Raw genomic sequence first — 12,728 nt, 5'->3', positions numbered from 1 at the left:
AAAAAAAAAAATTAAAGACAAGTGATCATTGATCACAGATTAAACAACTCAGTACTAGATCCCTGTCAAACATAACACAACCAAGGCATTTTAAAATTTCCAGGCCACCATGAATAATCCATTACTACAACCCAACTCAGCAACCTGCTACAATTTAATCCAAAAGAAGCAAATTCCAAAGAAGAAACTTACCATCTGCTCCACATAAACAATGATGAGTATTTGGGTCATGGTTAGGCTGGGCTAAAGAGGGGAGAAATATACATTATTTTTATATATTATATACCACAGGAATATCACATCTTACCAAATATTGTCTATATGGCTTATCTGTCTTCTTAATAGAACATGTAATAAAGTACTTATAAGGTTTACCTCTTTGTCTTCTAATGTAATCCATGATTTTATGTTCTCCTTCACCAGGAGCACTAGCATCAGATAAAATTACCTATTAAAAAAAGTTTTTAACACTTTCAGTTCATCCCAAATTTTCTATAGGCACAAAAATCAAAAGAACTGAATATCTTAAGAAAAGCTAAGATAATTCTATTAATATTAAGATAGTGTTACCAGTAGGAAAATTTTCTGAATAAAGTGTGTGTGAGTTAAACACAGAAACTAGTTTATTGGTTAACTTACTATACAGAATGGAAAAGAGTAAAATGTCTGGGTCAGACTTAGCCACGAAAAGAACTGATCAGTTCACAATTCCTACTACTATTTTCACTACCACCCAAGGACAAAGCACTAAACCATATATGCTCTGAGAAAAATCAACAAAAGATACAGATTAAATATAATTTACTCTATCTAATTAATAGGGAAACAAGCTTAAAAACATGAAAGTTCATTTAAAAAATTTTACTTAAATATTTATAAGAACATGGCCATTTTTTAAAGGCGGGTTCACATCTTTAATCTTGCTATATTTTTATATCTAATAACAGAAATTTCCATTTAAAAATAACTTTCCTGTATATATATTTTTAAATTATGAATTCCATTTTATGGCTTGCTTCCTAGTGTTGGTAAGAGGATAAAATTGGCCTTGAGAGAAAATTCAGCCATCTAAAACCTGACCATGCAAGGCATCCCATTTCTAATAACCCTGGCAGCTTTTCTTTCCTCTGACTGTCAACTAGAATTTTGGGCAGGGGCGCAGGGGGGGAAGATACATAGTATCAATCATATCAAAGTGCAGCCTCAAATGATTACCCTAATCTTTCTGAAGTACAAAAATGTGAAACTTACTGTCAAATTTTTCCACCCAGGGTCATTATTTAAACGATCAGCTATGTAATAGCGGAGGCATTTAGCAAGATTGTCCATGAACTCAGTTCCCTAAAATGACAGAAGGAAATAAATTAGCCTATCATTTAAGAGTTAGGAATAGCTAGCAAAGTATGAGACTACTTACTGGTGTAATACAGTTGCTGTCAAATCTTTCTTTTATTTCTTCAGGGGGAAGAAAGCCACCTAGAGACAAGAGGCAATGTTTTGTTCTTCCCATAAAAAGTCAGGGCAATTACTCAATATTAAGGCAGGACAACAACAACAACAACAAAGTTCAAATACTAAAGAAAGAGAAGTGTTATAACCCAAGGAACAATGTTTCCCCTTTTGGAAAATAAAGATTCCTCCCTTCAAATGTAAATACAGTTTTAACAAGACTGTCAAACAATATATGGTACACAAAAGATACTACATTGTTACATAAAAATATAAAAATTATGAAGTTCTTCCTCTGCAACAGCACACACAAGCACACACGTGTGTGTGTTAAGAGTTTTATTTTTGATAACAGTTCTTAAGGTAAAGGTGCCTTAGAGAAATGAAATTAAAATGCTGAGTTCATCACACCCTTATAGGATAAAAAATAATCTGGTAGAGGGATATACAAATCCTGTATTTTCCTCTATATCACAAATTAGCTGCTTCTCAAGAAAAAATATATTTTCTTATATCTTCAAAAACGAAGACTCCTTAAAATCAAAACATTCTATTCTAAATAAAAACAGGTTTTTAGAGCCTTAATTACAAGCTGTGGCTAAAGCAGTTACTTGTGCACTTCCGGCAAATTAAAATAACTTAATATTTATTGTAATTACAGGCCTGAGCTGACCACACTGTGGCATATTTTTTTCAACTACAAAGTGCAATTATCTTGAGCCAATAAATTGTGACTTTTCTGGTCTACTATATGTCTTACACAGCCGAACAACAAACAAATCACCCTGCTACAACCATACCCTACCTCACACACACATGTGGTGGAAGAGAACCAGTCCGCCCCAGTGAGCAGCCTCCAACCTTTCTCCTCTCTGAGACTTAGTCAGCTCCTACCTGTGTACCTACTACGAATTCTAAGCCTTTGGGGAACTGCAAAATGACTGTATCCCACCCTCAGCCTCCCAAAATTGAGAGAACCCTGAGCACAGTGCCCGCTCCATCAACCTGTATTCAAAGTTTACGTGTAAGTGACTTGGCAACAGCCTGTAAATGTGGATTAAATCACCTCTGCCCCTGCCCCCAGACAGATCTCTGAGTTTCCAAGGGAAGCAATAAGCAAGCAAACTAAGACTGATTTGAAGTAAATGTTTACAGTACTGTAGCTTTCTGACAGCCCCCACAGAGAAGAAGCACTCCTATTATACTTCTATTAAATACTTTACAGATGCATAAAAGTTAGCTGAAGAGCTAGCTGCACTCGCCCTGAGAGGGGTTGATAATCCGCTCTCCCTACCAGCATTCCCTCCTTTTATTCCCAAGTTTCCCTTTTACTGTAGAGTCTGGAAACAAACAAGCTTATTAATGGGGGTGAAGGATTCCATGACCTATTTTTCCTCAACAGTGAACATATATTCTCCTTGGATATTCTGGGACGCTCATTAAATTAAAACTTTGTCTATTTATAAGAAAAAGTTGTGGCTGGGCATGGCGGCTCACGCCTGTAATCCTAGCACTCTGGGAAGCCAAGGTGGGAGGATCGCTTGAGGTCAGGAGTTCGAGGTTGCTGTGAACTAGGCTGATGCCACAGCACTCTAGCCCAGGAGACAGAGTGAGACTCTGTCTCAAAAACAAAAAAAAAAAAAGGAAGAAAAAGTTGCCACCTCTCCCCAGCTGAATACATTTTGTTAAAAGTCCAACTTTGTATACTCTTTACCTTTTGCCAGTATTTCTTCCCTGACTCGCTGCTTCTCGACTGCTGCCTCCATTCCTTCTTTTGATGCTCTGAACCGCCTTGAACGCTGCTGGTTCATTTTAGCACGTGGTGCCTGAAAACACGTATTTCATATTCACATAATGCTAATAAAAATATTCACAAATAAATCTGTACATTATTTTGAATCAGCCATTCTTATAAAAGTAGTACATTAAAATGGAAGAAAGGTTACGTATTAATAATATGCCTAATAGTCCTTTCATGATAGACAATAGATCCTGAGAACTTAGATATGGACCAAGAACCTAAAAGCTAAGTTCAATCAGGTGAGTGAGTCGCATGTCAAATGGACAAAAATCCTATGAAGCACTTCATACTGCAAGGCCCACAGCCTAATGCCAGTTCCCCTGGCTTAGGGTGTTTCAAAGCAGCCTCCCCCTGCCCCCAAAATGCTCACTTTACTTAAAGATCCAGTAAGCATTTGATGAATGGTTACCATAGAACCAGGATTAGGAAGACCTTCCTTATGTCTACACATAAAAGGAAGGATGGTCTCCAAATGGGATTCACGATGTCCCATGAGAGCAACAGAAAAACTATTCATTCTTGACCTGCAGGACCTCAATGCACTTCTGTTTTGTATTTCCCACAATAAGGTTCATAATTATCACTGTCTTTTCAATAAGGCACAGCAGTTAGAAAAGGAGCAATGTCTTAACCAAAAGTACTTTTAAATTCATCCTAACCAAATGCAATTTAAAACCCTGGATAAGCCCAAATAAAGTGAACTGGTCTGTGAGATCTTGGAAGTTACTAAACTGAATTTTGCAGTTGGAGGAACTGTGAAATATCCTGTGTATATGTAAATATAAATTATCTTATATTGTCTTTAAACAGCTCCCTTTCCTGTAAAATGAGACCATCTCATATAGCTCTCCCAAGCACCAAGTTCTATTATCTATCTACATTTACACATAAAAATGTGTGTATACACATGCACATATACATACACATACAAACATGCACATATTTTATATTTGATCTAGCAGTAAGGGCACACTGGAGTAAAATTAAAATTTAGGTGAATGCAAATTAGAATATGCTCTAAACAAGACATATTCCTGTTCTCTTTATTCTTTATTCCAGTCTAACTGCAATTTAGCAAGTTATCAGGTAGCTGAGATTTTTCACTGAGTAAAAAGAACCTCACAGAAAAGTTAATCTTGGATTCAAAGTTCTCTGGATTTTCAAAATCATTCCATTAGCCACTGGGATGTACTAAACCTAAAAGAAAGAGAATCTACTTGAATATGGCTAAAGAAATTTAGGGCATGCATCCCCCACCACCACCCATCAATCTCCAATTATTCTTCATCATTAAATATGACAGAAGTCACCTCCTATCTCCTAACTCCCTTAGTAGCACTGACTTCATCCCTCAACACTTTGCATATGTTATCTAGTGCCTATGAAGCCTATAAGTAACTGAACTCACTCATTTATCTGTATCTCCCTCCCTTTGATTGTAAGCCCTTCAAAAGCGAGGGCAGTCACCAATATCTCCAGCATTTCACAGTACCTGGCACCAAACAGACTCTAAATAACATCTGAATGAATGAATGAAGTATGAGGTTTTCATTCTTAAATTCACGACTGTCAACTAGACACTGGGAACACAGCAAAAACCAAAATGGAAGCTTCTAAGTGAACCAGTTTAGCACTTACCACTCCATCTATTGCCATGTAGAGAAGTCGTCTCGGTCTTACAATACTGAAAAGTCTGTCAATGTACTCAAAAATTGCAACCATCATTTCATCTTCGTTTTTTGGTGCTGGTCTATAATGACAAGCAAACAATGTAATACAATATAGTATTTCCTCTGTGATTTGTGATATCAGTGACAAAAATAGGTTACGTACTTGTCTTCGGGATGAGTACAGGGATGGATGATTCCATTCATATCCAAATATAGATTATCAAACTCCACATCATTGGGATTAGGTTTACTGGCATCAACTGGAATCTTTACACCATTGCATTCCTTTGGCTATGAGGAAGTGATAATTAATAGTTTGATTGTTCAGGTCTAAAAATGACAGTTCCTAGGCTCAGTATGAACCTGTGTTTCAATACTGAACTGGAAATAAAACACTTCAAGTAACCTTTAAATTATAAGATATTTTATTCCATAAAGCAAACTGAAGCAGATATTTCATCTTTATAAAGTAGATGGCTTCTATCACAAGTTAATTTGACAAAGTGGGCGATGTTTATCAAATTCCCATATCATCCAATTGTCCCAGTGAGACATCATGGGATTCATCTTAGAATTCATTTCCCTCATCACCCACATCAATAAATCCTGCCAATGCAATCTAAAAAAAATGCCTCTCCACTTCATCTCCATTCACTGTCACTACCAGGAACAATATGAGGTTATCATCTCTCACCTAAAAGATCACAACCTTTGTAGAGTAACTCCCTGGTCTCCAAACCACCCTCTATACTCTCAGAGTTCCCTTTCTAAAACATATATTTGTCTGCATCTTAATCTTACCTAATTTTTCCAATGATTCCTACAGCAAGTGGTGACCAGTGAGCCTGGACTCTCACTGGTCTCCTGTCCTGCCACAATACTGCTGAAGCCCAATACTGCTGACACCCGCTCAATCTCTCCTAAGTTCCTGGAAAAGGCTCTTTCATCTCTCAATGCCTTTCCATAATGCTGCTTCTCTCAGAATCCCTTCTTCCTCTCTGCCAACACTCACTTCCTGAAATCTTACTGGTTTTCCAGGGTCTAGACTCAGATCAAATGTCACTCACTTTATAACACTTTGTAAACATCTCCCAAGAAATTGACCGCTCCTGCTGCATTCCTTAGAATTTAGCTTATTCATTTATAGCATTTCCATACTTTTATAATTAATCATCCTAACCCAGCTACACTGTGAAGTCTTCAAAAGGTAAGGGCTTATTCGCTCCCAGACGTACTCAATTATATTTTTATAAATGATATTACCTTTGCTTTTTTCTTTCAGAGCTTCAGCAAAAGATTAAGAATGTGAGATCCAATGTTTACGTTTATTAATAGTAAAAGTCTCTTAAAATATAAGTTCCCCAGACATATACAAAGTATCACTTGCAACAGTAAAAACTGTAAACAATTTAAAAGCCCATCATATATTAATACATGCTACATCGTGTAGCCCAAAAACATTATGCTAAGTAAAAGAAGCCAGTTGCAAAAGACCACACACTATACAATCCCATTTATATGAAATAAAAGAGACAAAACTATAGAGACAGAAAATAGATAAATGATTGCTTCAAGCTGAGGGTAGGAAAAGGATGAAGGAGATAGAAGTGACTGCCAATTGCTTTTGAGAGTGATGAAATATTCTAAAATTAGATAATGGTGATGGTTGTACAACTCTGTAAATATAGTAAAAACGACTGAATTATACATTTGAAGCAGGTAAATTTCATGATATATAAATTATATCTCAATAAAGCTGTTAAAAAAAAAGAAATAAAAATCAAAGATCAATTTGATTGGGGAGTAAAAAGCCAACCAAGAAGAGAATGGATTAATAAACTATGGCATGTCCATTTACCAGAATGCCAGGCACAAGTGAGACTCAAAGAACTAGAGCTGGATGTTCACAAATACACTCCTGAGCGAAAAAACGCAAGCTGCAGAAGAACATATATGGCAGACCACTCATAGAAAGTTATAAAATAGATAAAAGAACATTAACTACTGTTCAGGGATACATACATACACAATGATACCATAGTGAAAAGCAAGGGAATGATAAACAACAATTTCAGGATAGTGGTTATCTTTGAAAGGGAAGGAAGGGAATGAGACTGGGCTTCAATTTGTATTTATAATTGGAGGGAAAGAATACCAAAAGGATTTAAGACGAAACAGAGAAGACATTATTAGACAGCGTTGTGTACATACATGCTGGGAATCAACAAAGAGAGGTTTGACTAGAAGCAGTTTGTGGTGAGGTAAGCGGTAAGGAAAGCAGGAAGTCAATTCTTGGTAGGGGGAAAGTCTATGGAAGAAGATAACTTGATAACCCCCAAACAAAAACAAAATCTATGAAGGCAAGAGGCTCTCTGCCTCTCCATCTAACCTCCACACCCCAAAGTCCACATCTTTCTGTACCATGCAGCCATCACACTCAGGAAAGTCCATATTCATTCTTTTTGCCCCTGAAGAAGGCAGACAGTAAATATTTCAGGTTTGTTGGCTATATGATCTCAGCTGCAACAACTCATATGTGCCTTTGTAGAGGGAAAGCAGCTATGTGCTCTAGTGCTTAGCACAGAGGTAGACATATTGCAGTTCTTCATACTGAGTGTAGCAATTCTATTTTGACTACCTAGGAAAAAAATACAGTATGGGGAAGGTAGCATAGGTGGGTCCTAATTTTGAGAAAAGAGCCCCAGGCATTCCCAATAAAAAAAAAAAATTGAACACATTTTCCCCTCGAGTACTGTAGATGTGTTCAACACATTTTCTATATAAATTTAGAATTCCTTTCTTTAAGAGAAGATTTTGATGCTCAAAAAGGAACTTACTCCTCAATAGCCTTGTCAAATACAATACCAACGTGTCTCCTGTTGAGTGAGAGATCCTTAATCGAAGGGCAGCTAAAAGGAGAACCACTCTGAACTCTAAAACCAACTTATTTCAAATAATAACTCTTCATTATCATTGGATTCCCCAGATGACAGACTGAGCACACACTGCACTCTTCCCTTTCTATCCCAAGACCATATAAAAGACTAAACAAACAAATCAATTGCATGGCTATGATGGAAAACCAGAAGCACAACCTTCTGTGGCTGAGAAGTCATGAAGGATGCCTGAAATATACAGAACCAATATCTCTGACTGAAGATGGAGTGCAGCACCTACAACATGTGAGAGGAGATACGCTGCCAAAGGTGGGTGAACACAAGAGGGCTCCTGACCCAGACAGAGAGCTCAAGGGACAGCTTCTGGAGGATCCATTAGCATCACTAGCAGAAATAGTCAGGTGAATCAACCTTTGCCGGCTCCTCTTCCCTCACCCCGTCAGGTCCCATGTGGGCCAGGCAACTTGAGACAGGCATCCCCAGAACACAAGAGCTTGGGTTAAAAGGGTAGTGCAGTGTCCTGGCTGATTAGCAATTCCCCAAGGGACAAGGAAGCACCCCTACCAGAAGGCTGACAGTCATGTAGCTCTGCCTAGCAGGAAGCACTCTCCTTCTCTATCTACTTCATGGTAAGAGCAGGAGATACACGTATCCCAAATACACAGTTGGGATATTATGCCATTTGTGCATGAAAATGCTAATTAAGATAAAGAAGGTATTTAAAGAAGTAAAGATATTACAAACATAGAGTGATGTCTGTGTAAAAATACATTATACAGGTTTTGAAGTAAATCCCTAAAATGAATTTCACGCCAACCCACTGTTCCAATCAACCACTACTGTCAGCAGAAACCACTACTGTCAGTAATAGCTAGGTAGACACATTTTTGTTTAAACCTACACAGGATTTAACAGCAACATTAGAAAAATCATGAATCATGTCTGAGCTTCCAGAGTAGTAAGAGTATCCATCCCACTGATGGAAGTCAGACAGCAAACTATACAATTCAGTTTTAGATTTCCCTAAAAGCAGTCTGGAACTACAAAAATACAAAATGTGAGTAATATTTTGGGGAGAAATAGCCAAAAGGCTAATGAAAATTTCAAATTACACTATTTTGGCTTAAAAATTCAAGTTGTAAGTTTTGATGTAGTTGTCAAATAGGACATTTAAACACTTGTGGGTGATTAGGTTTTTTCCCAAGTAATATGTGTGCTAGATCTTCATTTTTATACAATGCTAGTGAACAAGGACTAATAATTATCTCTAACATTTATGGAACACTTAAATGAGATAAGCACTGTTCTAAGGACTTTCACTCATGGATTATTCCATTCTATCCTCACAACAACCTTGTGAGGTCTGGAGTATTCCACTTTACAATGGAGAACACAAATGCTTAGAGGGGTTAAAGTGGCTTTTCCAAAGTCACACCACTGACAGGTTCATGAACTAGGATTTAAATCCATGACCTCTGAGCTAGTATCTTAACCAGTACATTAGACTGATTCATTTCAATTTCACTAGATTCAAAGCGATTTGTGCTGACAACTACACCAAGTACTATAGAGGATACAAAATATGCAAGATGTGTGAAACTGATCCTCGCTCTCTAAGACATAAAATCATTTCAGAGAGATCTGATTCCAACATGACAATGTGAGAAGCTTCACTTATCTGCTCCCCAGTGAAACCGATGAAAATTATTTTAAAAACAAAAACATTTCAAGCCCTTGAAAATGGTCCTAAGGGCAAACAGCAACCTAATCAAGAAAGCCTATGAAAATTTTGGAACTGACTTCTTTTGCAAAAGTGCATAGCATTACATGTCTTGAGTTGTTCAAAAAAAGAAAGGAAAAACAAAAGTACACAGTTTAGTTTTAAATCTAAAGGCACTCTCAAGAGCGGTGAAAGCCGTGGTGAAAAGCAATTGGGAGGAGACTCCCAGATCTAACGAAGATGCAGCCTAGACTACAGGCTGGTTGTTAGAGTTTGCAGGAGAGAACTGGGGAATAAGACAGCCAGGAGAAGCCCTTCCGGGGGTTGTCACGAATACCAAACACTAACCTTAGAGCTAATCCTGGAAGCAGCCACAATTCCACTGGACTAGTCTGTAGAAGAATTTATGCACCAGGGCATTGGTGAAAATAATAAAACAATGGGACCAACTGGTGGAGTCTTACTGCTGGCTTTGATCAGGAAAAAAGTGGGTGAGAGCCCTACTTGTACCACTGTCATCCCAGGGTGGCTGTGGGCATGCCCCAAACTGCATCTCCCCCAAGGAAAACCATCAGAGGTATAATACAATAGGGAAGAAATACACTTCATTAAAATAATCTAGCCAGTCAACAAACAAATAAACGACCACATAACAATAAGAAGCCGTGGAAGGGTCTGGGGGGGTGGGGAGGAGGACCAGTAGCCAGAGTTGCTACATTACCTAAAATGTCCTGTTTGCAACAAAAAATTGACAGGCACGCAAAAAACAATACAAAACAAAAACAAACACAAACCAAGAAAGTATGACTCATATACTAGGAAAAAAAGCTGGCAACAGAAACTGCCTTTGAGTGACCAGATGTTGGATTTAACAGAAAGATTTTTAAAATAGTCACTATAAATATGCTTACAGAATTAAAGTATGATTAAAGTAGTAAAGGAAGATATGACAATTCATATCAAATAGGAAATATCAACAGAGATAAAAATCATTAAAAAAAAAAAGAACAAAACGGAAGTATTAGAGTTCAAAAGTAATAAAATAAATTCACTACAAGGCTGGGCACAGTGGCTTATGCCTGTAATCCCAGCATTTTGGAAGACCAAGGCAGGAGAATCACTTTAGGCCAGGAGTTCAAGACCAGCCTGGGCAACATGGTGAGACTCTCTCAAAAAATAAAAAAGTAGCCAAGCATGGGGGCATACACCTGTAGTCCTCCCTATTCGGGGGGCTGAGGCAAGAGAGGATCACTTGAGCCCAGGAGTTTGAGGCTGCAGTGAGCTACAATCACACCACTGCACTCCAGCCTGGGTGACAGAGCGAGACCCTGTCTCTAAAATAAAACAAAATTTAAAACTTTTATTCTTCAAAAGACACCATCAAGAAAGCGGAAAGATAACTCACAGAATAGGACAAAATATATACAAATAATATATTTAATAAAGGTTTTATATTCAAAATATATTTAAAAAACTCTTATAATTCATTCAATAATAAAAAGACAACCCAATTTAAAAAGTAAAAACATCTAAATAGACATTTCTCTAAAAAACATACAAAAGTGGCCAATAAGCACATGAAAAGATGTTCAACATCGTTAGTTACTGGAAAATGCAAATCAAACCCACATAAGGTACCACTTCACACACCCAGCAGGGTGGCTAAAGCCAAAAAGACAGTAATAAGTGTGAGCAAGTGCAGGACAGTTCTCTGGGTAGTCTTAGACCAACTCAGTTCTCCACCCTTTCTTGTAGCACTCAAGAATAACTGTAGAATGTGATGGAACGCAATATCCTGAAATAGAAAAGAACTGTCTGAAAGTGCCCAGGCCTTGTTCTCGTCTCTCCCAGGGAATGTATCAATAATATCTGGAGTTAGGGAAGAACTTGTTGGAATAGCATGGGCTTTGTTTCTCTCTCCCCTGAAAGCAGCATGTCCTCCAAAGCTTTAGCCCAGTGAATTACACTGCCTCCCTTGGGCTGCCTTTGGGGTTCCTCAGCTGCAATGGCAAGTGGTACTTGCAACTGAGACTCCATCTGCCCCAGGCATCTTTCCTGAGCCTTGGGAACCTGACTCACAATACATCCTAGGCTTCTGTTGTTCCTCACGGCCCATCTGTAAATAATAAACCCTCTTCATATAATTTGTTGTATATAGGTGTTCTGTCTTACCAGACTCAGACAAGTTGGTAACCAGTACACAACAAACCTGCTTCACTGTAAGAATGTGGAAAAATTGGAGCCTTTATACACTACTGGTGGTATTATAAAATAGTGCAGCCACTTTGGAAAAGAGTCTGGCAGCTACTTAAATGCTTAAACACAGAGTTACCATATGACCTAGCAATTCCACTCCTAGGTATATACCCAAGAGAAATGAAAACATGTCCACACAGAAACTTGTACATGAATTTTTACAACAGCATTATTCTTAATAGACAGAAGATAAAAACAAACGCAAATGTTCACCAACAGACAAATGGATAAACAAAATGTGCTATACCTACACAATGACACATTTGGTCATAAAAAAATAATGAAGTACTGATACATGCTACAACACGATGAACCTTGAAAGTACAATGCTAAGTGAAAGAAGCCAGCCAGAAACATACAATATGATTCTTTTCATAGCAAAGTCCAAAGTAGGAAAATCTACACATACAGAAATAAATTAATGGTTGCTTAACACCGGGAGAAGAGGGAACAGCAGTTAGAGAGTATACGTTTCTTTCTGAGGTGAAGAAAATGGTCTAAAATTCACTGTGGTGTTGGTTGCACACATCTGTGAATGTAATAAAAACCAATGAATTGCCCCTGCCCATGGAAAAATTGTCTTCCATAAAATTGGTCCCCAGTGCCAAAAAGGTTGGGGACCGCTACTCTGAAGAGTAAATTGTATGTTGTGTAAATCATATCTCAGTAAAGCTGTTTAAAGAATGTAGTAACCAGCTCCCCCCCCCCAAAAAAAAAATCATACTGGAGAAAATAGAATGCAGGGTCAAGGACCAATGTCCCCCTTGTTCATTATTATTCTTCTCTACCCTTAGAGCAATGCCTGTCACAAAAGAAGTACTTAATGAAACAGAATAGAAGGAAATGAGAAAAGAAGCAGTGTAGGAAACCTGCATTTCTTTACATGAAAATAGCAAGAGCACAAATCTACAATATACAGTGTTACCAAGAGTTAG

At 37.8% G+C, this 12,728-nt stretch overlaps 1 protein-coding gene across 2 annotated transcripts in view; it reads right to left on the bottom strand.

The window, feature by feature from the left end:
- The window catches only part of XRN2 (5'-3' exoribonuclease 2), a 76,040-nt gene that overhangs the window by 55,855 nt on the left and 7,457 nt on the right, over window positions 1–12,728 (bottom strand). For both annotated transcript variants that reach the window (XM_069496438.1, XM_069496439.1), the window contains exons 2-8: window positions 5,084–5,211; window positions 4,889–5,000; window positions 3,164–3,275; window positions 1,418–1,476; window positions 1,252–1,341; window positions 376–448; window positions 193–243 (exon numbers count right to left, since the gene is read on the bottom strand). In XM_069496438.1, coding sequence (XP_069352539.1) covers window positions 193–243; window positions 376–448; window positions 1,252–1,341; window positions 1,418–1,476; window positions 3,164–3,275; window positions 4,889–5,000; window positions 5,084–5,211 — 625 coding nt within the window. The remainder of the gene's footprint in view (window positions 1–192; window positions 244–375; window positions 449–1,251; window positions 1,342–1,417; window positions 1,477–3,163; window positions 3,276–4,888; window positions 5,001–5,083; window positions 5,212–12,728) is intronic.

Source organism: Eulemur rufifrons, chromosome 20 (assembly GCF_041146395.1).
Source record: "Eulemur rufifrons isolate Redbay chromosome 20, OSU_ERuf_1, whole genome shotgun sequence".
In the NCBI taxonomy this organism is placed as follows: Eukaryota; Metazoa; Chordata; class Mammalia; order Primates; family Lemuridae; genus Eulemur; species Eulemur rufifrons.
Note: the sequence above shows the minus strand (reverse complement) of the source record. Positions and strands in the feature narration are given on the sequence as shown.